The following is a 26,523-nucleotide window of genomic DNA, read 5'->3' as shown; positions in this document are numbered from 1 at the left end:
AACTGCAGAGAACTACAGCTGAGGTGGGAGAGTCTGTCCATAGGACAACAATCAGTCTTACACTGCACAAATCTGGCCTTTATGGAAGAGTGGCAAGAAGAAAGCCATTTCTCAAAGATATCCATAAAAAGTCTCGTCTAAAGTTTGCCACAAGCCACCTGGGAGACACCCCAAACATGTGGAAGAAGGTGCTCTGGTCAGATGAAACCAAAATCGAACTTTTTGGCCACAATGCAAAACGATATGTTTGGCGTAAAAGCAACACAGCTCATCACCCTCAACACACCATCCCCACTGTCAAACATGGTGGTGGCAGCATCATGGTTTGGGCCTGCTTTTCTTCAGCAGGGACAGGGAAGATGGTTAAAATTGAGGGGAAGATGGATGCAGCCAAATACAGGACCATTCTGGATGAAAACCTGTTGGAGTCTGCAAAAGACCTGAAACTGGGACGGAGATTTATCTTCCAACAAGACAATGATCCCAAACATACAGCAAAATCTACAAAGGAATGGTTCACAAATAAACGTATCCAGGTGTTTGAATGGCCAAGTCAAAGTCCAGACCTGAATCCAATCGAGAATCTGTGGAAAGAGCTGAAAACTGCTGTTCACAAATGCTCTCCATCCAACCTCACTGAGCTCGAGCTGTTTTGCAAGGAAGAATGGGCAAGAATTTCAGTCTCTCGATGTGCAAAACTGATAGAGACATACCCCAAGCGACTTGCAGCTGTAATCGCAGCAAAAGGTGGCTCTACAAAGTATTAACGCAAGGGGGCCGAATAATTTTGCACGCCCCACTTTTCATTTTTTTATTAGTTAAAAAAGTTTCAAAAATCCAATAGATTTCGTTCCACTTCACAATTGTGTCCCACTTGTTGGTGATTCTTCACATAAAATAAAAAATTTATATCTTTATGTTTGAAGCCTGAAATGTGGCAAAAGGTTGAAAAGTTCAAGGGGGCCGAATACTTTCGCAAGGCACTGTACCTTTACCCAGTGAGACTGCTGGAGCCTGCAGGTTAGTTATGGTCTGGGAAAGTGTAAGAAAGATGAACTTGGAACAACCAACTTGTCTAGGATTCCAAGACTGTTAATTGTCTTGTGTAGTTGGGCAAGAAACAGAAATGAACTTTGGGAGCTGTATTTCAGTCATCTTCCCCTTACAGATCTTAGGCACAGGAGGGAGAAGGAGGACATTTTCATTCAGCTTTGCAAGGGGCCTGGGCTTCCTGTAAAAATGACATTTTATATGATAAAAACTGAATGAGTAACAATGTGAAAGTAAACATAAACCATATTAATAAATAGGAGCTTGTGATGGTTCAAGATGAAAATTAATTTGGGGGGAATTTCAGGCATATTACATGTTTCAGATGGGACCAATTTAATGATTTGTCATACTCAATGAGATTTCTGGAAATATCATGTGCTTCATGTACCAGATGATTGTTTTTGTATTAAACAGCAGCAGTTTGGAGTGATGTGAGTGGAACATGGGGAAACTAAATGCACACCCCCCACCTGAAAGTACTGTTAGGAAAGGAAAACAATTCAGTTTTACAGCTTACTGATAAATAAGTACAGTAAATGTTTTTATTTTTGACAAATGTTTTTAGTCGCCAGCACTCAGTTGAATGGTGAAGACCACTGGTTTAAATGTTAAAAACACCAGTTACTGTCTGTCACACCAGGTGAGTTGGTCCTTTGTACTGACCTATGACTTTCATAGTGCCTTTGAACAAACCAAAACCATAGCTTCTGCCATAGAAAGATTACTGACCAGCAGCCATATCACTCTGCAACTCACAACTGGAAACCCACTGAAGCTAAGCAGGTTTGAGCCTAGTCAGTACCTTGATGGGAGACCTCCTGGGAAAAACTAATTTTGCTGCTGGAAGAGGTGTTAGTTGGGCCAGCAGGGGGCGCTCACCATGTGGGTCCTAATGCCCCAGTATAGTGACAGGGACACTATACTATAAAAAGATGTTGTCTTTCGGATGGGACGTCAAACCCAAGTCCTCACTCTCTGTGCTCATTAAAAATCCCAGAGTGTTTCTCGAAAAGAGTAGGGGTGTAACCCCGGCGTCCTGGCCAAATTTTCCAGTGCCCCTACCAATCATGGCCTCCTAATAATCCCCCTCTGTGAATTGGCTTCATAACTCTTTTCTCCTCCCCACTGATAGCTGGTGTGTGGTGAGCGTTCTGGCGCCCTATAGCCGCTGTTACATCATCCAGGTGGGATTACAGAGGGGGTTACAGCACCGGGGTGGTCTCTTGGCACTGAACCTAAGGTACGCGGCCGTGGCACCTGTGACGTGTTAAGGCTTAAAGGTGGGCTGGAAAGAGGACCCTCCACATTTACTCTGCACTGCCTCATTCTAACCTGTGTGTGCTCCTGGAGTTCGTAGTCGAGGGCCGAGTTGTGAAACACACGCAGTTGGTTATTTTGAACAGTATGGGTATAATGCAAATAGTGATTAAAAAAAATATCAAAAGGGAAAACTGAAACTGCCCATTCCGACTTGTGGCTGTAAAATGCCACATACTGTGGTGTGGTTTTCACATTGGATGAGTACTGTGGAAGGTGAAGCCATGTCACATTGAGAACGAAGTGTGTTTGAGCACCTTTTAGATTGGCTCGGGAGTACTCATACCAAACTTGTGCACCTCCACTGCGTTTGTGAGGGGCTGCCAGAGAGTGAGCACCAGTGCGCATCCACTATGCGTCAGAATCGTGGTGCTGGATTGGGTATCGGGTTAAAGATTTTTTTAAGTATAGTAAATTCTATCAAATCGATTTAGCTATATAGCTTTCACTTGCTAATAGTGGGGTCAGGTTTGTATTACAAATGAATACAAGTCTTTCCTGTTGTGAAAGACTGAACACATCACTGGCATGTTTCATCTTGCTCAGCCTCTGCAGATTGCAGAGTAGCAGGGTGTTTAAAACACCCTTCCACCATTTCATTGTGAAATTACTCAGAATGAAACTGTATGTATATTGTCATTAGAATGTGCACCTGCCTTACTAGTATCCCACATAGTGGCAAGTCTTGTTTTTTGTTAACACCTGGAATATACTGCTGCATTTCTGCCAGATGTCTGGTGATCAGGTCACCTAGAATACCAAATAGAGGTTTTCATTTGCCTGGTACAGTATATTGTAATAATGCAAAGGAACAAGTAATAGGTTTATTCCATGCTGAAAAAAAGAAGAAAGAGAACACAACGTTTCGGCCGTGGAGCCTTCTTCTTCTGACACCTTCTTTCCATGGCCGAAACGTTGTGTTCTCTTTCTTCTTTTTTTCAGCATGGAATAAACCTATTACTTGTTCCTTTGCAGCCTACGCATGCTGATGCAGCTACCCACCTGAACTATATTGTAATAATGTTGTGTATGGTATATTAATTAAATATCTGTGGAGCCTGATGAATTGTGTATTTTCCCTTTGTAAGGGAATATACAGCATTTCCAATAACACTGTACATTGTTAAACAGTAGACCAATGGAATGTAGGCAGTCATTGGGGGTGCATAGAGGTACAGAGGTAAGAGTATGACAGATTAGCAGGATTAAAGTGATCTTGCTGGTCATCTTCATACCCCACAGGGGGATTAACTCTCTTTCAATGGTTTTGATTTCTACAGAACCAGAGAACATCAAGGGCCGACTTCCTCCTGCTCCGGTATGTGCTTTTCTTCGGCTCCTTCCTCATCCTTCTTCTGTGAATCCAGAAGGGTTTTTTACAACGCAGGACAGCGAGAGTTCACTCATCTCTGCTCTAAAATACATAGCAGAGTTCTGTATTGGCTCTGTCAATTGCTCTGAATATCTTTGACACTTTTATTGTCTTTTGAACTGGAGTTAGAATTGATTTTGTTTTGATACACTTTGTCATGATCAGAGTTCTGCAATTGAGTTTGAAATTGAGAAAGGAGATAATCCAGACAGTATCGTATCTCTCTGTCCAGTAAGTCCAGTAGTATCTCTCTGTGCTGAGAGATGGGTATAAGTTTTGTAACATTTACTTGAGGTCAGGACTGTGAGTTTGAAAATACATCGTACAGTAGTGCAGAGAAATGTGACTTCCATTCTATGAATTTGCAGCAGTTCTGAGAGATGTGTACTCACTGCACTTTTAATGAGGTTTGCCGTATTGTACTGTACTTCTAGCTATTCTAGTTATAACCTTCACACTATGCTGTGCTGACTGAACACTCAAAACAATGAGAATAATTCATCATTAGCTGTTTATTTCCTCTCTTTCCTGCTGTGTGGTACATTCCTGCTCTGGCACAGGCTGGCCTTTTCGCCCTACGCATTCTGTTCTGTGTCTGGGCACAGCCTGAGCACATCAGCTCTTTCCTTTACCGTTTAAAAGCCATGCGTTTCTGTGGTTTTAATAGTTCTGTTTGGTCATGTGAGGGGTGTCTCTTATGGAAACCAACCTGCCGTTTGGGGCTTTATATGCGGCCTGAAGCACTCTGCTTGAGCTTGTAGGTCCAAGGGTAACTGTTATAGACATGACAGTGTGAAAGTTAGGAGGTTCCTTTCTCATAGTATTTAAGTTTAATTTACTGAATACTGATTCCTGATAAATTGGCTGAACTGAGTTTGGACATTTAAGTTTAGATCAAACTGAGGGTGTCAATACTTATTTCCATCATCCAGTTAATCACAGTATGTTTGCTGCTTGCACGGATGAATCCATTTTCAGTAATGTACAAAAAGATCTATTACTTACCAAGCAAATTAGTACAACAACCCATGTATTAATAATTTAGAATGCATAGTTACTTAATGGATAAGCTAAAAACAGTTTGGTTCTCTCATCATTAGGCATCAGTTTCTGTTTTCTATATTGAACTCTCTGCATTCATTCGTGTTTTTTGCTTTGGGTGGAACCTTTTATTCTCTTGAGAAAATCCTGATAAGAGATGCCGTTTCCTTCACTGCAAACTGTTTGCACAAGACTAAAGGAGCCTATTTTGCGTCTGTTCTTCAATATTATCATGACATCAAAACACAAATTGCCTTCTTGAAGTTGAATTGATTGTTCACCAAATAGGTGACTTAAAAGCGTCAAATCCCCCATCCCTTTCTGCCAGTCCCCTCTGTCTCTCTCATTGTTATTGTCCTTCCCCTTGAAATCCTCCCTTCCTCTCTGCCTGCAGTAAGCCTCTTCTCCACTGGGGGGAGGTGGAGGCTTTGCTGAGCAGCACTGCCAGGGAGAGAGAGGTGCAACAAAACCGTACTGTACCAGAGTATTGCAAGAGCTTCCATAAAAGGCCTGGTGCTGACTGGGCACAGCAGCAATGACAAATGAATTAAAATAGGCTTCAGTAACACCGACGGATGTATATAGAATGTTTACAACACTGACTTAGCCTTTGCATGACAACAGTTATTTGTCTATTAAGTTATTGAAGCCTCAGTTCTTTTGAGATGGAGAACAGGAGTTAGATACAGTACGACTGCAATATGGAAATGTGGTGAGAGAGAGATGAACTGAGAGCGACAATGGGCAAGAAACCAAAAAATGAGAAGGATTAGGAAAAAAAGACCTATAGGACAAGGTGCTTCATATTACTATTTCAACCACTTCTAACACCTGTCCAGCTAATAGCAGACAAGTTTGATCATTTTTATACTGACAGTGACCTGCCCAGGTAGCAGCGGAGCACAGAGGATCAGCAATGGCCTCATAAGCCCTGAAACAGCTTGTTCTGCTCTTTGATCAACAATTACAACAAACAGAGCAAATAAATTTAATTTTGGATGGGTTTAGCATTGGCTACTTTAAGAGTACCTGGTCCTGGTGCCAGTTTGTTAAGGTTTTGTTCCCGATAATTTTTAATTTGCTTTAAGAAATAATTTCCCTAGTCCTTCTAAATTATTGACAATGTATTATTTTTTTGTAACCTGCTCGTTTTGCATTTCCTTGCCATTTATTAGCTTGGTTAGACCAGTATGGCCCTTGTACCTTCAGATGGTATGTTAGAGCATCTTATGTTTTTACACTGAAACCTCTGCTTTTACCTGACCTACTGTTAATAAGTAGTCAGAACAGTGAGCCCCACACCAAACCTCACAGATCCGAGGGACATGCGGGGAATTTTTTCCAACTTCAGGATGCACCCTCTCGTGTCAGTTGTTCATCACATTTGGGAAAACACTAGTTGCAGTAAGCTAATGACACTTAACCACTAGCTTGAGTTGCAGAATTTAGCCTGTGATTTCAACCTGTTGGACTGTGGCTTTCTAGCAACTGGGTTGGCCAGACTTGGTTTAAATAGCTGCTCCGGAGATTGCAACTTTTAAATGGCAAACAAATTAATTTGCATTTTAGCTCATATTTGTAGGATCTCAGGAACAGGATTTTCACCTTCTACCCATATAAACGAGGGGTTTTAAAACGACTTCTGTTTCCTACAAGCCTGGTTTGACATTTGGGATAAAAAGACCAGTGACATGTTTAAGAATGGCATTGAGACTTTGATGACTATGGAATTGTACGTTTACTCCAGCAGCCCTGAGAAGGAGGGAAGAGAAGTGAAGAACTGAGAGCGCAAGAGTGAAAGGCAGAGAGCACAGAACCTCCCCACTGTGAAAGGAAAGTAAGGTGATGAGGGGAGTAGGGTACAATAGGGAAAGTGGTGAAGAGAGGTGGAGAGGTTGAGATGGGTTAGAGAGATGGTCGGAGGTTGAGATGGGTTAGATGGATGATATACGAATATCTGTTAGACCCTGCCTGTGTCATATGCATATTTTACTACCTCCATAGAACTGATTAGGTGGACCACTTCTTTAAGGTTTTCTGGAAGAGTGCAGCTTGACCACTTGAGCTTACGTGAAATCCTTTTTTTTGTCAGCTTTGAACAGATAAACTGTTGATTATGACAGGTAGCACTTCTCTTCGTTAGCCCTAATAATACAGCTCCCCCTGTGGGTCTACTGTGCAGTTACAGTGAGTTGTGTTGGTTCAGTCAGTTGAGGCTCTGATACTCTGATGAGGTTCACACCAGAATTCTTTCTTGTGAAACTGGCACTGGATCGCACATCACGATGATAAGAACAATTCCAGCTGTTGCCCTGATGTTTCATTTCAGTAAATGTTACAATGGTGTTCATAAGTTTTACCAGATATGACCTTTTTTGTTTTTTTGCCAAAATACCTAATTTTTACAAAAACGGTATGATGGTTGACCCTCATTGACCCAAACATTTGTAAATAAAATAGCAACAATGATAGAATATTGTAAATCTGAAGGAAACACCATAACTTTTGAAGTCATTACAGACGCTCAATCATAGGTGAGTGGTAGTACTGTCCCCTTTCTCCATTCTTTGGGCAGTGACCTGCAGAAGTGGTGTGCTTACGTAATGAAACACTTATACACAGAGACACATTGCTGACCAGCTAAAACAGCCTGTGTCCTACAGGAGATATGCGGAGCTGTAGTCCCATCCCATAAAAAGTTGATGAGATTCTAAAGTGGGTCATTGTCTCACATGGATTGTACTCAGTGTGCTATACTGCCAACATCAGCATATTGCATTAATAAACATAATTAGAGGCTATCTCTGTATCTGAGTACCTCTAGTGATTCTCTGATTTTCTGAAAATGTCCCTACTTCGGAACACCAAAGGGAACAAGCTTGCCTCAGCTGCTGTTTTTAAAATCTGTGCAACACTGCCTGTGTCAGTGTGTTCTTGAGATCTTATGTAGTAGTTGAATTGGGTCGGCTGTAATGAAAGTGTATTTTCGCATCCATTCAAGTGCAGAGTCTTATTTAAATATCTTTGCCTTGTGTGGCAAGAGGCAAAGTTCAAGGGTCGCTGAAATGTCCTGATGTCTGCTGTCTTACTCTTAAATTAATAGTTTCTCTTTACATCCTGCTTACTGTGATGCTTTCAATTTTTTTTTAAATTACGTTTTGAAATCCTCTCCTATTTTCTGGTTCTTTATCTAATGTGTGAATTGTGGCTGCTGTCTGGTTAACATGTCAATCTTCCTCTTTCCACAATGAGAGTAATACAGCTGTGCACTGTGTCCTTGCAGGACAATGGCAGACCTCAGTCTGAGTGATGCCCTGAGCGACAGTGCTCCCCCTGCAGGCTCCGAGGCGCTAGTGGAAAAAGACTTTGTGGCATCACTGGAGGCACAGAGCTTCGAGGATGAGGTGGGCGAGACTGTGGGCAGGAGTGACTATCACCCTCTGCTGGACAAGGACGACAATGCACCTGAGGGCAAGAGCAAGGGTGAGTGGGACAGATGTGAACATGGAAGATGTGACTGCTTTTTCCTTGAGCGCTGTGCAGTGAAAGCGTATGATTAATTTTGAAGGGTGTGATAAGGGCATGAACCATTGGGTGATGAGAACAGCCGATTTAGCCTATTAGAGTTTGTTTTAATAAAATAGGATATTATTGACTTAAGTGTGTTGATCCAAGAATCCCCATCTGCTGTTTCTGAAAATGTCAGTGGAAGTCATGTACACTACCGAGAAAAGGTTTGTAAATAGGTTGGCCTGTATTCATGTATTTTAAAACTAAAATGTAATTATATCTTCATAATTACTTTGTAATATAATTCAGAATTACTTAGTAACACACAATGATATTGACTGATGGATCATTTTGTTGAATCTAAATATATTGCTTATATATATAAAGATATATATATATAAAAGTATATCTTTTGTGGTATACTTTTGTTCTCTTATGTAATTTTGTAATCTAATTAGATTTTCTTGTATTTAAAATATAAAAGAATATGGCCCATACTAGGGCCTTCACAAACATTTCCTTGATACTCAACAGGAATGGCTCTTAGACTGATACTTCTTTGAAGTGCTGCTTCTTTGATACAATGTTGCATTTAAGGAGAATAAGCTGAAAAACTGCAAAAAACCCTCTAAAAATCAATAAGTTGGTTTTATGACCTGGGGCGAAATGCATCATGGTTATCATTTCTCAGTTAAGAACTTGCCTAAAGAGATCGAGAGTACAGTTGCTCTTCTGGTATTGTTCATTTTTGCCCTGACTCTCACCTTGTTTTGCACTTTTGAACCATGATGTCTGGACAGAGAGCTGCAAGTAAACTTGCTGGTCATGTGGTAATAAAAAGGGCAAAACATCACTGTGGATTAATATGCTTAATGTAAATGGCAAGATAAAAATTACAAGTGTAGAAGCCTGTAGATATTGGTCATTTATTAACCACGATTTAATTATCTTTTTGAGCTCTGTTCCTATAAGTATGATATGAATCCTATTAAGTTTTCCTATTAAGTATCACATAATTTAACCAGATTTGGAAAGATCCCAGCATTTTAGCCTCTGCTATTGGTAACTTATCCAAGCATTAGTAATTTTGTGTAAAAATTAAAAACAAAATTGTAATTGTAGAGCCTAACCTGTCAATACTGCAATAACTTGAATAACATGCACTTGGTTTGCCATGAAACATTTTTTCACACAAAGCAGGCACCCTCGTAATAGTATGCAAAAAATCTGGTGGTGGAAATGATGGGACCACGCATGAGCTGATGAACATGAAGTATCGTTGTCATTCTCAGTCCATTGCTTACCTTTTTATCAGACCTTAATCGTTGTGTGAGCTTAGTGATCATTTTCCCCAAGAGTGAACATTATGCCTTATCATGAGTGAAAATGTGTGAAAAGTGATAGTTAAACCAGCATGCGATATCAGTGCTTCGACAAGTAAATATGAAAATCCTGCACATGAGAAAAGAAGCTTAAATCCTTGACATAAAACTGTCATTCTACATAGAAAGATAGTCTGTCTTTAGACAATTCATAGGAAATAGTCACGTTTTTGTTTAGCGTGCAATTTTTCACAAAAGTAGCTATTGCTTTATTTGAGAAATAACTGTGTTGGTGATGTTCTGCTTGCTGATCTAAAATTAAAGTAACTGAGACCAATTTTAATTCCTCTTAGAAAATGAAAGGCTTCTCTCTGCTCTTATCACACATGCCCTTAATCCTTTAGAAAAGTCTGAGTGCTGTTTTCCAGGGTTTCTCTGTAGCTTTATCTTTTTATGATGTCGAGGCTAAAACTGTAATAATTATTCCAGGTGTGATTAAAGAAATTCAGTTGTATTTTCCATCCATCCATTTTCTAACCGCTTTATCCACTACAGGGTTAAGGAACTGGAGCCTATCCCAGCAAAGAACGAACTCAAGGCAGGGTACACCCTGAGGGGACGCAGGTCTATCACAGGGAAGACACAGACACAAACACAGACAATACACACTCACACCACCACCACCAGCGTCAGTTTTCCCAGAAGACAGTTGACCTACCCGTATGTGTTTAAATTGTGGAATATAACCAGAGCACCCGGAGGAGACCCATGTGAACATGTGAAGAACATAAAACTCCACCCAGACAGCATCCTAGTTGTAAAATTGAACCCAGGGCCCCAGCAATGCTAACTTCTGCGCCTTACAACTGGGGTGGCAAGCCATCTTGACACATTATATTGATGAGTGGATAGAGGAGATGCTATGTGTATTCTGGATTTTTTTCAGTTTTTCCTCACATTGTTACACTATATTAAGTCTTCATAATTCATTTTTTACTAGAAAGACATTTCTCAAATAAATGTTGAATTTGAGTGAAGAAATTATTTATAAAGGGGGGAAAAGAATAAACATGACTGAGAGATTTATGTAGGCAAGGGATTAGGTGGATGAGGTACAGTGGGCAAGAGTTCAAATGAGAATCTGTCAGTTAGTTTTTACCTACAGCAGAGAAAGCAGTGACCAGCTTGTGTCCTCACTTCCTCCTGGGGTGTTTCATGCACTTGGGGACACTGGCCTGGCAGTTAGAGCTGAGGAATGGGAGAGAGAGTGACAGGAAGTGGAGGAACAGTGGTTAGAGCTGGGGACTGTGGGGGAGAGAGAGGCAGTGGGGGTGGGTACAATGATTAAAGCTTATGGCCCAGAAGAAGAAGGCAGTATGTTTAGATCTAGGAGTCTGGGCAGAAGGCAGTGTATGAGTTAGATGTTGTTAGTTTTAAAACCGGAGAGAGAGAAGCAGTGTGAATGAGGTTAGCTGCAGTTCAGTAGTTAGAGCTGAGAAGAAGCAGAATGAGGGAGGCAGTGCAGGTCCTCTTCAGGTGCATTGTGTGGCGTTGCCTTGAGGCACTGAGATTGCTGAATGATGCACAGCAATGTGTGTCCTATCTGTTTGTCCAGGTGGTGCAGAGCCTGTGTTGGAAAATGGAGAGCAGGAAGCAGAGAAATCTGGTAAGAACTATCCCACAGTCCTTCTCTGACCCCTCTGACCCATTACCCCTGGGGACACACTCCTGTTCACCGTCTTCATCTTGCTCTTATGTTGTTTTGTTTTTGTATTTTTTTATTTAATTTTTGCCAGCTTTTAAATTCTGTAGTTTCTGAATCTGGTGCGTGTCTGACCTGTTTGTTTGTGTTCCTGGGGTATTGCCTGTTTGTGAAGTCTCATGGGCGTTTCAGAAACCGCTATGAAAGGGGTTCCTAAATTGGGTTCTGGAGAGCCTGGGACTGCTCAGAGAGAAGTTAGGGCCACGGATCACACCAAGACAGTCACTCAGTAGTATGCTCTTCTCATCGACTGTTTTGATTGCATTTATTAACAATTTTATTTTCTCAGTACCAGCAGTACAACTGCCACTCCTACATTTAAATTTAATTTTATATAACTTTCATCTTGGATACCCCTCTTCAGCTCTGTCTCTCCAAGAAGGACATTTTTTCTGTCTTTAAAGGCAGACAACATCTGGATTCGTTTTTAATGAACAAAGGAACCTTAAAATGTCTTGGCACATGCCTGTTGGGAAAGGTTTAATGATGATAATGATTCATTTTCCTCTCACATAATTTGGAACTGCTTTCACATAACTCTAGTAATAACCATCTTATTGTATTTCTGTGTGCTGTTTGAGACATGAACCTAGTAGTCCCACAGAAAGGTGTGTACTTTGTGGTCCTTACTTTTTGGGTCCTACTAGTAAATCCTCTTGTTCCGATCATTAGGATTGTTACATACAGAACTAAGAAATGATTTTGCCTGAATACTTAGATCTTAGACCCACTGACGGAGATTGATGGTGGATTTCCATCAATGTAATAGTGCAAATATAAAGCAAAGCCTTTGTGCTATTCTAACCCAAAGAGGGACGCAGAGAGGAGACTGCATGTCGAGGTGTTGGTTGTGTATTGCTATAATATCAGATGTCGAACATCTCCAACAAATCCTCTGCCATTTCCTGCTGCATTGCAATGAAGAGCCTTGGACACCAGGCACTAAAGACAGCCGATGATGACATTTCATTCATAGCGTGGCCTTCCGATTTGAACATGAGGCCTGATATAAACTCTTCCAAAGAATATTTCTGCTTGTAATCAACACAAACCTGCTATCCAAAAATGCGACTCTTCCACCGTGGAGTTTTGGTTTTACTGTAACAGGATCGAGTATAATATTTATATAATTTTCTTTGTAAACCTGATAGAATTAACTCAACTGGGGTGAGAGGGAAAAAAACAAAAACCTATGTCGCTTGCATGTGTTTTCTCCATGGTGCCAGAAGCAAACATACAGACTAAGGTTGTGTAGGAGCTTTGTCTTTTTTTCTTACAGTTCAAGAGCTGTTTTCAGTGTTAAGTTGCAGTGGACCCAAGTGGAATCTTGCTAAACAGTTGTAGCACTTTGTCATCCTTTATGGTTTATGAAATGAAACCTCAAAAGAAGTCTCAAATATCTTGGCGTGTGGCAGCTTACGTCTGTGTTCTTCGTGATGGGTTTCCCACAGTCCGTCAGCAGAAACGCCACAAGACCTTCCAGCATCCTTTGTCTTTAAATCACCCCTACTGAGAGGGGTGCAGTGTAGACAGCATCTGGGTATGGGTTAGCCTGGTGTGTGAGCTATGACTGACCTCTGTGGTGCCAGAATTCAGTATTTGGACCCGTAAGGAGGTGTGTGGAAGGGACTGGTGTTGAGGTGCACCTATGCACTTCGTGTAGAGTATGAAGGAAAGGAGGTGAGCTGTGCAGGGAATTGGGGAGAGGTTTCAACCAGAGACCCATTGCTGGATGGAGGAGGTTACACGAAAGGTGGAGAAAGGCCCCGTGTCTGTGAGTGGGTTTGTGTGACACCGTGTGGTATTGTGTGCTTGGCATCATTTGAGGTCTGTTTTATTTTTTATTTTCCCTTTTGTTCAGTTCTGCTCAAGCTCTGTGTCCCGCTGGGGTTTGGGTTTGAAGGATTTGATGTTTTTGGAAGGGGTAGGGGGGTATTATGGTTGCTGTGGTGAGGTGAATATATAAGTTTCCCCACCTGCCCTCTGCATACACTGTTGTAGTGATGTGAAAACCCAGACTGAATACCCATACAAAAAAAACAAAAAAACAAGAGCCAACCTGTCCCCCATGCTGGAAATCTTTATTTTTTTCCAGTCTGAGCAGGATAAGATGCTTTCAGAACTTCAGAACAGCCACAAAACAGAGGAGGCATTATAGCCTGGTGCATTCTGTGTCCATTGACATAGCCAATGATGGTTGTATTGGGAATTGGAGCTTTAGAATCCCCTTAAACCTTCACCTCCTCTGCAGGACAGGATAGTAGGGAATAGCCAGTCAGTTCTTACCCTCATGTCTTTTGGATATGGAAGGAAACTCAGTGACCACTCCCGTAAAAACAAAGTTAGAGCACATAAACCCCACACAACCAGTTGCCCAAAGATGGACTCAAACCGAGGGCCCTTGCGCTGAGTAATGGGGAGATTTTCTTGGACTGCATGTGGAGTGGATTGATTCCACAGTTAAGTGGTTTAGTGGTGATTGGTTTGATATTAAACAATTCAAATATATAATCTCGCCTGTGGCTATTTTGCTTTGAACATGAAGCGTTAACGTTAAAGTAACTTTAAGCTACTTGAGACTGAAGTAGCTTCTAAAATCTAAGGCCAGTCCTTGCTCATCGTGTCAGCTCCAGTGTGTGCAGAGAGGCAAGATTAATATGTCTGCTGTTAGTGCAGTAGACTTGCATGCCTACTTTATGCATGTGGTTATGGGCCGTTAAGGCAGCATGAGCTCAGTCCTGTGATTGCTGGTGCCATCAGCCAGGCTTTGTACCTAAAGCCTGTATGCCAGTGTGTGGTGTGTGCATGCCTCGTTGTGTGGAATAGACTGATGGCCTCTGTTGCATGGTCTGATGAAAACAGACAAGCCAGCATGCTGTGGTTTAGGACAGTGCTTCTGTCTCAGATCCCGGAGGGCTTCTGGGCGTGACTTATTGTTTGCACAATTAATTTTTTAACTGAGAACAAATTATCCAAACTTGTATTAGGACATACAACTCACCGAGCCTTAAATACCTGTATTGCCCTAGTAATTCTAGTTCACTTGATTCAGGGCCCATTACTCACAGTATGTTTTAGATCTGGGCAGCTCCTTCACTGCACCTTCCTGTCTGGTTCAGCAGGCTGTGTCTAACTCCTGCAGTGGATTGAATTAGAACGTCCAGTGATTGACAGACTCTAAATCAACAGTAGTAGAAGGCTTTTCGATAAAAATGTTACTGACTGAAAAAGGTTTGACATGAAGACCAGCAGACCCTACCACCCTGGATGATGGCATTGGGAGTCAGTTTAGGGGTTTCAGGCTGCATGTTGGCATACAGGGGCAGTGCATGCTGTAGCCCGCAGTGTGTCGAAAGTAGCCTGGGGGCACTGAGCTCCCCTGAGCCTGCTGTGGCTGAGTACTAACCAACAATCTCTCATTTTCTCCTCTCGCCCAACCCATTGCTCTCTTCCCTCCCTCTCTCACTCTCTCTTTCCTCGGTCCTCTCACCCGCTTCCTCGATTCACTCTTTCTCTCCCTTCTCTTCTCCCCCCCCCCCCCCCATTCAAGCAGTTTAAAGTGGCGTCACCCCCCAAGGATGGACTGACGCCACCTTTCTTTTTTCCTCTCACTGCCCTCCCTCCACTTTAGCAGTTCAGCGTGCCGCTGTCTCTCAAGCCTGGTCCTGGCCCTTTCCGTCTCTTCCAGTTTTTTCCTCCTTTTCCCCTGTTGCATTTGTGGGGACACTGTCAGAGCTCAAAGGAAACTCCATCCCCCTCTCCTCCTTCTCCTTATTTCACTCCCTGTTTTGGTACACACTGGCCCCAAAGATTTTATCTTACATCTTAAAACCCTGTGCAGTCAATCCCAACCCCTATACTAGGCAGACAGCCAGCCCACAGCACACGGACAAGATGCAGTTTATTAGCTTGTGAAGGTTCCGCCCTGTCCGCGTGTCCATCTTCAGTGAGTTGACAGTACAACACCAAAATGGGGACTGTGGAAAGACGGATACCTTTGAACATGTGGACAGACATGAGAGACAGAAAGGACATGACTGCAGAAAGGGAGCCCATCAATGGCAGTCTGCAGACACTCAGTCTATGAACATTAGAGCTATGGACTAATATTACGTGGATTGCAAATATTTCAACAGTGGACACAGAGACAGGACAGTTAGTTATACTGTGTGTACAAGTACGATGCAGGATACATGGAAAGAAAGTGCTTAAATCACCCATACATATCTGCCTGTAGGTTAAAATGTGTAACATTGGTTGACATAATCAGAGAAAAGCTAAGATTCAGCAACTGTAGTTGTTTTCGGTTGTCTGTCAGGTTGACAGAAATGCTTGCACCCGCTTGCTGGCCAGAGCTGCAGTGGAGAGTGAGTGAGTCCAGCTGTATCTGTGTCCATGCGTCCTGGACTACTCCTGGCTTCGCACACGATTGTGCTTATTGCAGACTGCCATCGGGGTAATACCACTAAAATCACAAAAGCCCCCCACCGTCATGTGAAGTACATTTTTAATGAGGAGATTGGACTTTTGGAAAATTTCTGAACATTTTTTTAATTATTCCGTTTAACTTTATAACTTCAAGTAGACAAACAACAAGGGTCAGTGACATTCTGGCTTTTTATCGAAACAATTTGAATGTCAGCTTTCGTCTGCAGTGTCTTCCAGGTTTTACTTAAATCAGAGGGATAGAAAATATCATGCCTTTCTGGTAAACTGTAATCATGCCTCTTGTCTAGTATGTAGTTTTTTAAGCTGTGTCTCATACCCATACTACTTAGCTGGATGGACAGCTTGCAAACCTGACTAAGTCAGATCACAGAATTTGGGTTGTACATGTAATAAATAACTAATAGGAGATGGTTTTAAAACAGATTTCAAATAGTAAGGCTTGTTTTAAGACTATTATTAATTGTTCTTTGGGTATGAGTTTTTATTTATAATGAATGTCTTTATTTTACTCAATAACTGAATTTTTGTGTAGTAATTGCACAAAGAGTACTCTGTTTAGTTTGCAGTGCTTCGTATTTAGCAATGTCTCATAAAATAAACTCAGAAAACTGTTTTCTTACAGTCACATCACGTAAGACTTAAATTTAACCAAAGATCGTTTCAGTTTAACCACAGAAAAAGCACTAGGTAATTGATATTATGATTTAGTAAAAGTCTGTTCCAGAATTCAAGTATTAAAGGTGATTTGTCACTAATATTTTATTTGGCACTGTAATGTATGTCATGGAGAGATTTGAGCAGATTAATGAAAATGGTTGTGTTCGAATAGCGGGATGTAGGCATTTTTCAGGGCTCATGCTACGGTGAGGTGGATGAGGTTTTGTGGACATGGGCCACCTGTCTTAGACAGAAGTGAACAGCACGCGAGTGGCCACAGTGGACAGACTAAGGAGGGGCTGCGAATGGGCCGGACAGGCAGTGAGCGGAGCACATTCGGCTGTATTTGCTGTCCCCCAGCGTCTCCCAGTGAGCCAGTTCACCCCTCCCCAGCTCTCTTCCTGCGCCGCTACTGGAGACGCCCAGCTCCTGCGACTGCTGCTGCTCACCGAATAACCTCCTGCCTGTATTGCACCGGGACCTCTTAACGCTGCTAATACCAACACTTCGCTGCACAGTTATGGCTTTTCTAACTTATTGGCCTTAAGGTTTTTGTTTTGTGGTACTTTATATCTTTTTACATCTGCTTGTTGATTTTCTTGCATTGTTTCTTTCCACCGGGATGCTTGACTGATTTCATGTTCGCACTGGTTGTGAATGGGTGGCTGGGCTTCATGCACACAGGTTCCATTGTCTGTTCTGTTTCTCTCGCATTCTCCCTCTGTGTCTCTGTCGCCCTTTCACTCTGTCCCTGTCATTCCCCGCCTCGCTCACTCGCATTCCCTCCGTGTGTATCTGGAGAGGCTGTGCAGGGAGCTATTAGGGATATTTTTTTGAAGACTGTCTTGAAGAGCGTATCGATTTTTACCACTCTTACCTCTCAGATGCAGTCGATAACCCTGGACAGGGTCTCTAGAAAAAAATAGAGAAAAAGAGCCATCATACAAGTTCTCAGAAATGGGACATTCCCATAGTTGTCTGATAATTAGATTATAGTAAATAGGACATGTCTTTCCTGTGTTATGTAGGGAGTGAATGTGCCATAGTAGACATCTACTGGCTGCCAGTTCCCTTATTGATCGGAGCTCCAGAATGAAAACTCACTACAGGGATGGTAATTGAGTAGCCTTTACACCATGACTGTGTTTTAAAAGAGGAATTACTTTGTGGAAGAGAGGGACAAATTTTTCGTATCTAAGCTTCTAATGAATTTGCAGTCGCTGAATTTGCAGTCAGTGCCAAGCTTTGATTTAAATTATGCCTACAACTGGTTAAACTTCAAATGGTTTAAATTCCTGTGTGGTTTGTTTCAGATTGCCTTCTTTGAACTGCCTTAAGAGGTACTGAGGCCATTCAGAGATTCTGTCTGGTCACCTTGCCTGTCTGGGTTGTCATATTTATCTTTATACATGGATAGCTTTCTTTACTGTTAAGGGACTTTCCTGCAACTGCACTCAGTTGTGCCTGTGGGAGTGAACCATGGTAAACAGTGAAGACAGAAGGTGAAATGAGTGCTGCTTTGAGATAAGAGTGTGAGGGTCTCTGAGGGTCTGTAGGTTGAACTTGCAGTCTGCACATGTCCTTTCCTCGGTAGCTCTGGTCTGTCTCTGTCTCCTCACTCTTTGTCACATTATTCCATCTCTGTCTCACCGTTTCCTTGTAACACTGCTCCATGTTCTCCCCCAGTCTCAGTAGTCTTATTTCCTCTCTGGGTTTCTCTCCATCTTTGTAACACGCAGAGAATGTTGTGAGGTGAGAGGAGTGGTAATCATTCCTGTTGGAGCCACAGCTGTGTTTTTATCTGTCTCTGTTCTCACAGTTATCAAAATATTTTGTATTTCTCTTTTTCTGTGACAATCCACTGTAAAGGGCTTTAGGCCATCTCTGTTGGTTTCTAAAGTTTATCTCTTGTCGTGTCTGATGTTGCACTCTGCTAATTAAAGTCTTAATACACAATCTGCCTTGTCTTGCCCTGTTATGAATTGGTGGCCTCATTACAGTCAACTGAGTACAGCGTCTTGTCCTCCCTATCTTTCTCATCCGGTGACTACATAGCAGTTTATGGGTTGTAGCTTTCTGGAACAGGCTGCCCAGCCATGGTATTAAACTCGAAACCTGACTTCTTTCAGGCAATGTCTGAGAGAGATCCTTGGAACAATTAGCTACCAGTGACTGAATGGACTCCTCTCATTTGTAACCTACAGTATAGCAGAAAGAGTGAGAAGAGCTTTTTGATAATTCTTTTCATATCTTTTTTTGTCAATTGAAAAGTTTCCATGCTCTTTTCCTAAGACCATATTACCCCAGCTACTTTACGAATTAAACAAATAGGCTGTGAGTTTTGTTTCTATTCCTCTCTCATCTCCATTCTGTTAATGCAGAATTTCATTTTTCACCGATAGCTCATTGCCGAGTGTGAATCTGACTGGAAACGGATACCTGTCGGGTATCAGTTCTGTAGCCTTTCCAGTGCCAGTTGAATTTCTGCGTGTGCTGTCCCTGGAGACATCACTGCGGAGATACAGGCAAGGCTGTTAGACAGCTCTTGGCTGTGTCTCTGAGGAACTGCTGTTTGAATCATGTTGCCCTACTTTTTTGCTCAAGTTCTGGCCTCTTCTTTGTATGGCTGATGTGCTTAAATAAAAGAAAGAAACCTCTCTTTAATTCTTTTGTAGCTCATCAGTCATGAAAGATGTCTCTACTGTAATTGTGGGATTATAGATTTACATTTTTACTTTTAACAAGTGCAAGAAGTATTGTTTGTGCTAATTGTCAAGTTTCCCCTTTTTTGCCAGCAGTAGTAAAAGGTTCACTTTGTTTTAAACAGGAACAGATTCTAGGCTTTTATGTTTTCTTTGGTTTTAAGTATGTTATCTGTAAATCACTGATAAATTAAGTCTTACCGGTGTGAATGATTATATTCATCAGCTGTCAGAAACTGTGAGGAGTACTTCACTTTGATAATTAAGGTAATTTGCCAACCTTCAACCCACCTTGATGGATTGAGCTCATTCACAGTTTATAGCCTGAACGTTTCAGAATGCGGATTCCTTCCTCTACTGATGTCCACTGCACTGGGAGACTGAACCAAGAAAACACTGAGCTCAATTAGGTAAGGTGGAGGTCACTGGGAATGAAAAACAGACGTTCCTGTGATCGCCAAAATCCCAAGTAGACGATTTCTGATGTACTATGATAGAATCTGACTGACCTGTCTCTTACGAATGAAACCTGCTTTTGACAGAATATAGCCTATAAGAGCCATCTTGTACGTCAAGAGTGCCGTTGTTAGCAGCAGTCAGCTGCTCTCTGGTGTGTGTGGTTACTGGTGAGCTTACATAGTGATCTAGCCATGTGGATTCTGACTGAGGTAGTTTTTTGGGTGTACCAGATCCTGATCTAGACAGAACAATTAAAAACTGTTCTAGGGCCAGAAGTCTGAGGTGCTTGACTGTGCTTCAGGTGTTCAGGGTATTGAGTACTATTCTCTAGCTGTACTGCATCTTGCCATACTGAAATGAGACCCCCAAATGACAAATGTCTTGTTTTCACATATTCTCCCAGTCGTGGAGTAATTATCATTGTTCTTCATTTGTGTCTGTGTCAGGTCCTCCCTAATGGTAATGTGTTGCTTTTATTTTATCTCTGTTAGGGCTGCTTATTTCAATGTGCCAGAGCTTTTTTGGGTACCACATTGACTTGTGCTTAGATGCTGGATAATGTTTGTTAATTTTCACTGGGGGAAAAAGCTTTGAAAATCAGCTTGATACTCCAGGAACAGTGCCCAGAGACGTAGCACAGGAGGAATGAAGGAAAAGGGCTTTCTAGGAGCATGTATGTGGGAGATACACATTGAGCTGTAAAGTGAGGGAGCAGTCTTCCTTAAAGTGAGAGGATGTTGCTGTGCTTTTCCCTCTTGCCTGAATTTCCACTGCAGGTGGAAAGTTTAGTGCCAGGGGAGAGTACTGTGGGCAGATGACCTTTTAAAATGCTAAAACACTTTTCCCTGGTGCAGACTGACTGGCTACTGCTGAAGCTTGTGGGGGGGAAGTCTGAAAAGCCTCTACTTTGGCAGGACAGTGGGGCTTTGGGTTTTCATCTGAACCATTCCATTGAGCTTGCAGTGCCTGTAGAGAGGGAGTGAGCCATGGTGTCATCACTGCTGGACAGAAAAGGAAAGCAAGAGGGCAGGAAATTGAGATTCTTAAGTCTGGGGAGATGCAGGGGATTGGCTGAGGCCCTGCCTCCAGATTCCTGAGTTGATAATTATGTAAGGTAATCTTGAGCATGACCCAAAGAATTAAGAGAATTTACATAGAAGATGAGACATTCTGCTCACATAGTGCTTTTGGTTGCTAATAACTAATAGGCTCTGATCCACCCAGTTAACTGAAAAGACACCTTAAATAACATAGCTAGGCTTGTTCCAGACTTGTGTAAAACGAGTGTGGTCCTGTTCTGGGTTTTAAATGTATTTCTATAGTTTTCCACTTGTGACCTCTGGTTTGTTGTTCACGGTAGATTCTGCAGAAAACCACTGGGTTGACTTTGGTAGTTCCTTTAAGGACAAATACTTGTATCAGGTCTCCTGCTGATGACTGGATTCTGTAATTTTAACCCGTCAGTGTACAGGGGTGTCCAACCCTGCTTTTGCAAGTATTTTGTATTTTGTAAGTATTAAACCATCAGTTTCTAAAGGCCTTGAACAATTTAACTGTGATCAGTTAAGTAAGTAAGCAATTTAGAGAGAATTTGAGACACAAATGTGAGGCTCCTTCAGCCCTCTAGTCTCAGAGTTACCTTAATTAAATAATTTGCTTAATGGATCACTAACATACACATACGATTAGCTATATTTGGGCTTTCTGGGATCAGTGTATTTTAAGACCAGGAAGCTTAAATATGCCCTACTCCAGAAATCTCCAACCACCAAGGTGCTCTTTGAATGGTTTCAGAGCAGCAATATTGTTTTCGTAGCATAGGGACCGTAAATGTGCACAATATTCTAAATGAACTTTTAATAGTGCATTGTACAATTATAATGTAACATACTTCTATTCAGAATACATTTTAAGCCTATAAGTTTAGAAGATATCAACATGCATGTCTTTTTTCAAAATTAGACTATTCAAGCTCACTCTTTCCCTTTTTGAAAGAGTGTAGACGGGCCATGTGGAAATTGGCTCTGACTTCCTGTCCCAGAGTTCTTCCCAGGTTTGTAAGAACGCAGTGTGAAGAGCAGTCTGAAGGGTTTGTGTGTGTGGTGGTCGTGGTGGTGGGGGGGGGTTCAGGCAGGCTGCCTTCTGCTAACTGCCGTAGTGTAAACTGTTTTATTTTAATATGGTGATTGTGTCCACCATATATTTTTCTGATAGCTTATGCAACTTTTCCACGGATTGTGTTATGATGTGCTTTATGTACACTGCCTTGCAAAACTATTCACCCCCTTTTAATAACAAGATGTTTTTAGATACTTCTCCTGATCTGTGCCTGTCTTGTCTTAACCTTTGTCACTTAATTGTTTTGAATGCTCCTTAGTCTTTATTATAATAATAATAATAATAATAATAATAAATTTTATTTAATATAGCGCCTTTAAAAGTTGCTTCTCAATGCACCTTATAAAATGAACAATAATAAAATGAATACACAAAATAAAACACAATTATAATACACAGAGGAGACCATGGATGGTGGTACTAAGTATAGATGGTGGTACTAAGTAGGAGCAGAGGGGTAAAGAATGGAACCAGTTACGTAAAGGCTCTTCTAAAGAAGAAGGTTTTGAGTGTGGATTTGAAGGAGTTTAGAGAAGGTGACTCTCTGATATCCTTGGGCAGAGAGTTCCAGAGCTTGGGGGCATAACAGGAGAAGGCCCTGTCACCCATAGAATGGAGACAAGCTTGGGGGGCAGGAGACCAGAATTAGAAGAGTGAAGGTTGCGAGGTGGGGAGTAGGGCGATAATAGTTCAGACAGGTACTGAGGTGCCAAGCCATAGAGAGCCTTATGCAGGAAGCCAGTGCAAGGGCTCCAGGATAGGAGTAATGTGATCACTTGCACTAGACCTATTCAGGATTCTGGCTGCTGAATTTTGGACATACTGTACTGCAGTTTGTTCAATGTAGATTTAAATACCCCAGCAAGTAGAGCATTATAGTAGTGAATTCAGGAAAACACAAATATGTCAATCAGCTTTTCGGCCATAGTTGGTGATAACATAGGGCGTAGTCTAGTGATATTTCTGAGGTGAAAAATGTTTTGACAATTTGCTGCACATGTGGGTTGAATGTTAAGCCAGAATCGAATATCACCTCAAGGTTTTTCAATTTAGACTGAAGCTCAAATACAGAACCATCTACAGATAGGGTTACAGGATTGGCTTTACAAAGTTGATGGGAGGTGCCAATACGCATGACTTCAGTCTTGTCACAGTTAAGATGAGGGGAATTTTGAGTCATCCAAGTTTTTATGTCAGAGATGCAATTAGAATAGAGACAGCCACATCAGTGTCAGGTTTGGTATGGATGTATATTTGAGTATCATCAGCGTAGAAGTGATAGCTGAGGCCATGTGATCTCAAAAGCTGACCAAGTGGAAACATGTAAATGCTGTAGAGCAAGGGGCCCAGTATTGAGCCCTGAGGAACACCAGACTTAACACGACCAATTTCAGACCTGTACTCATTAAGGGAGACAAAGTGACAGCGATCAGTGAGGTAAGACTTGAACCATTTGAGATCAGTGTCAGAAACTCCAAACACAGTCTCAAGAAAGAAAGTAAGATGTCATAGTCAATGGTGTCAAAAGCAACACTCAAATCAAGAAGGATGAATATAGAAAGAGAACCAATCTGAGCTTGAAATTCACAGTCTGATGGAATGACCTTACAGAGGCAGCTGCATTTTCTGTGAAATCTTGTGAACCATTATTTTTGTACACAGAATCCACTAAACTAATTGTGTGGCTAGAGATGGTAGTTTTGGCCAGAGTAATTAAATTAAGGTTTGCTAAATTAAAGGGGGTGAATGGTTAATGCAGTTAATGCACTTTTTTTTTGCCATTTTTATTTTTTCCACCCATAAAAGTGGTTGTTTGAGGAGTCAAGGTTTGAATATTGTAAAAATATTCACTTTAAAAATGTATACATCATTTATAGTTCAGTATGATGGAAGATGCTAGGATGAGGGTGAATACATTTGCAAGGTGCAATAGACCTGTACTGTATATACAGAAGTAGCATCCTGTGTTTTACTGTGAGAGCTCTTTATTAGCTTGTGCTGTGTGAACTGTTGCACAGGAATGCATGAGGGGAGTGCAGAGTGCTGGCTGTGGAGCGAACTGTGGGAACAGAGGAGTTAATAGCCAGCAATCCACTGCTGGATCAGCACTGCAGCTCACTGCCAGGCCGACTGAATAATGACAGAGATATATATAGCCTGAGAGCTATATCCTGAGAGAGAAGGGGGGTGAGCTGGGAGTGTGTGTGGGGGGGGTTCTGTTAGAGAAGCTGAGTCCGGAGAACTGAAAGTGGGTCAGAGATACTCAGAGAGAAGGGGATTGAGAGAAAAAGTGCAAGGAGAAATTGAAAGAGAGGGGGGCGTGATTGTGTGTGCGTCAGTCCAGGAATTTGAGACTCCCGGCAAAGACGTTCAGAACATTCTCTGCTGCTCTGGATAAACGGCCAAGGTTTTGTGCATTTTCTTTAGCTTGCCATTTATTTTATCTCTGCTCAGCGTCCTGCTCTCCTCACTCTGGAAACTGCTTCGTCTTTGTACTTTTATGCAACTTAATGTGCTGTGGCTGGCAGGGTTTTTCTTGCATCTTTAATGCATTAATGCTTGGATTTTCTAGTTCTAACCCTTGCGTGACACTGTGGATCAAAGTACTAGCCAAATAAATAACGAAATAATACCAATAAAAATAACACTTCCTGTTTCGAGCTGGACTACCAGTCCATCAGTTTACTCTGTTTTGTTTAACTCTTTCCTTCAGAAACTAGAGATCAGTAGACTGTGACAACCATGTTACAAGTATCAGGTGCGTCTTACACACCACATTAAACAAGTTTGAAAAAATGTTCAGAAGGTAAATGCAATTAAAGTGTGTTCTCCGGATGGGGTGGGGCGTTGCACAAGATGCCATGTGCTGGTTTCATATGGTTTGCTTTTTCTGGTGTCTGAATCCCGTATCATTACCTCTAGGTGCAACAACTGAAATAATTGTTTGTTTGCTGGGGCTCCGTACGTTTATCATCATAATTTATGTTGTGTGGGAATATTGCATTATTAAGTAGGGTTATCTGATAAGACTTAGAATTCTCTTATTTTGTCAGGTATGTCAATTGAAAGCCTGAAACCAAAGTACTTCTACTTTGTTGTGAATAGATCAATAATCGAAGAGTGTATGGCTGTGCACTATCAGTGCTGGTTGACACCAAATGAGCAGAATGACCCCCACTTATTTTTAACCTTTCTCATGTTGCTGTGGTATTGTGGGCTGCACTTATATAGACAGTTAAGGGAGAAACACATTTCACCAGCAGTTTTGCTGTTTGTTAGTCTAACAGGAGTGTTGTGCTATCTGAGTAAAAGTGATTGAAAACTGAAAGGCCTCCACTTATCTAGAACATTTCAACCTGTCTCTTCTGAGAAGAACGTGTTATTACAATGATTAGTCTTTCTTTTTAAGCCACTGAAAAAATGTTTAGTATCTTCCTTTTTCTTGTTGCAGACGTAGGTGCTACTGTGTCTCTGCACTGCTTTAAAGGTCTTCCATGTAACAGCCGTGTCAGCTCTTTTATAAGCCCTGTCAGAAGCTTGATTCCAGACATTCTGGGCCTGGCTGCAAGAAAAGACTGTTAACATGAAATACCTCAAGAAAATGTAAATGTTTTTGCAAACTTTTTCCCCATACTGAATTAAAAACTAAAGCAGCTTCTGTGATATTTAATAAGCCTCGGTTTGCACCAATATGTGGTAGATGTGTACTTTTCCAATTGCCACTGTGTGGGGAAACTGCATGGGATTTGCAGGCAGGAAAGGTACGTTTACAGTGTCTGTGAATGCCCTGCAGAAACTCCCAATTAGTAATTAGACCTTCCGCTTTGTGTTTCAACTTATAAACAGAGAAGACGACTACTTATGCAAAAGGAGCAAACCCTGGATGGGTTTATTTAGGAATTTAATTTTCCCTCTTTACCTCCTTTTTTTTACATCCTTCCTAATTTCTAGAACACTGCAATTGCATTTAAATATAAATACATTAAACCCACCCCAATACAAGCGTTAGACTGAGTGAAAGGACAGAACATGCTGCGTGTATTTTAAAATGCTGTGACAGAAGAATGCTTTGGCACACTGAAAACCAGCAAGTGTCCCTGAACTTAATTCATTGTGGAAAATACAAAACTAAAAGGGTGCTCCCCAGAACGTACAAAGAAATTGCCATTGGTATTGTGCTAGGGATGAAGTCCTAAGTCTTTCAGAAGCGCCAAAGTTCTGTGCTGTGGAAATATTTGAGTGACTTTGACTTTTTAATTTCTTTAATTCTATCAGGCCTAATAGCATTTTTAAATGTTGCTGATATATTGCAACAAGTATTCAGCTTATTATTAAAAATGTTCCTAGAAGACACATTTATATTTATCCTTAAGATGACAATCATAAAGAGGGGGTGCAGAACAATTTGGGAAAAGACCAAAACTATGTTTTCATAGTAAATTAAATGTGGAAGCACAGAAAATTACTTATATGAAGATATTCACATTAAACTTAAAAAATGCTTAAGATTTTAAAATACTTTAAAAAGAAAAAAAATAGTCACACTATGTATAACATTTTCAAAAATGTGCTCTTTATAAAGAGGCTTACTTTTAGAATTTTGTTGGCTTTCCAAATTTATAGAGTAGTATTGTTTTGGGGATTACTTGACTTGCTTATAGCAATTCCGTGGTTTAATGGAGTTTGGATTTAATAGACACAATCTGCTAAATGGGAATTTCATCTGTAAAATAAAAAATACCAGATTTCTGCAACAGTGGG

At 41.3% G+C, this 26,523-nt stretch overlaps 1 protein-coding gene across 5 annotated transcripts in view; it reads left to right on the top strand.

Annotated features, from left to right (window-relative positions):
• Positions 1–26,523, top strand: part of LOC148832802 (uncharacterized) — a 76,424-nt gene that overhangs the window by 8,400 nt on the left and 41,501 nt on the right. For 3 of the 5 annotated variants that reach the window (XM_088918489.1, XM_088918490.1, XM_088918486.1), the window contains exons 2-4: positions 3,651–3,688; positions 8,067–8,266; positions 11,231–11,281. In XM_088918489.1, coding sequence (XP_088774615.1) covers positions 8,071–8,266; positions 11,231–11,281 — 247 coding nt within the window. In that variant the 5' untranslated portion in view covers positions 3,651–3,688; positions 8,067–8,070. Of the gene's footprint in view, positions 1–2,185; positions 2,294–3,650; positions 3,689–8,066; positions 8,267–11,230; positions 11,282–26,523 lie in introns of all 5 variants that reach the window. The other 2 variants (XM_088918488.1, XM_088918487.1) reach the window with 2 other exon arrangements.

The sequence above is a fragment of the Atractosteus spatula genome, chromosome 6 (genome assembly GCF_055471065.1).
Source record: "Atractosteus spatula isolate fAtrSpa1 chromosome 6, fAtrSpa1.hap1, whole genome shotgun sequence".
In the NCBI taxonomy this organism is placed as follows: domain Eukaryota; kingdom Metazoa; phylum Chordata; class Actinopteri; order Semionotiformes; family Lepisosteidae; genus Atractosteus; species Atractosteus spatula.
Note: the sequence above shows the minus strand (reverse complement) of the source record. Positions and strands in the feature narration are given on the sequence as shown.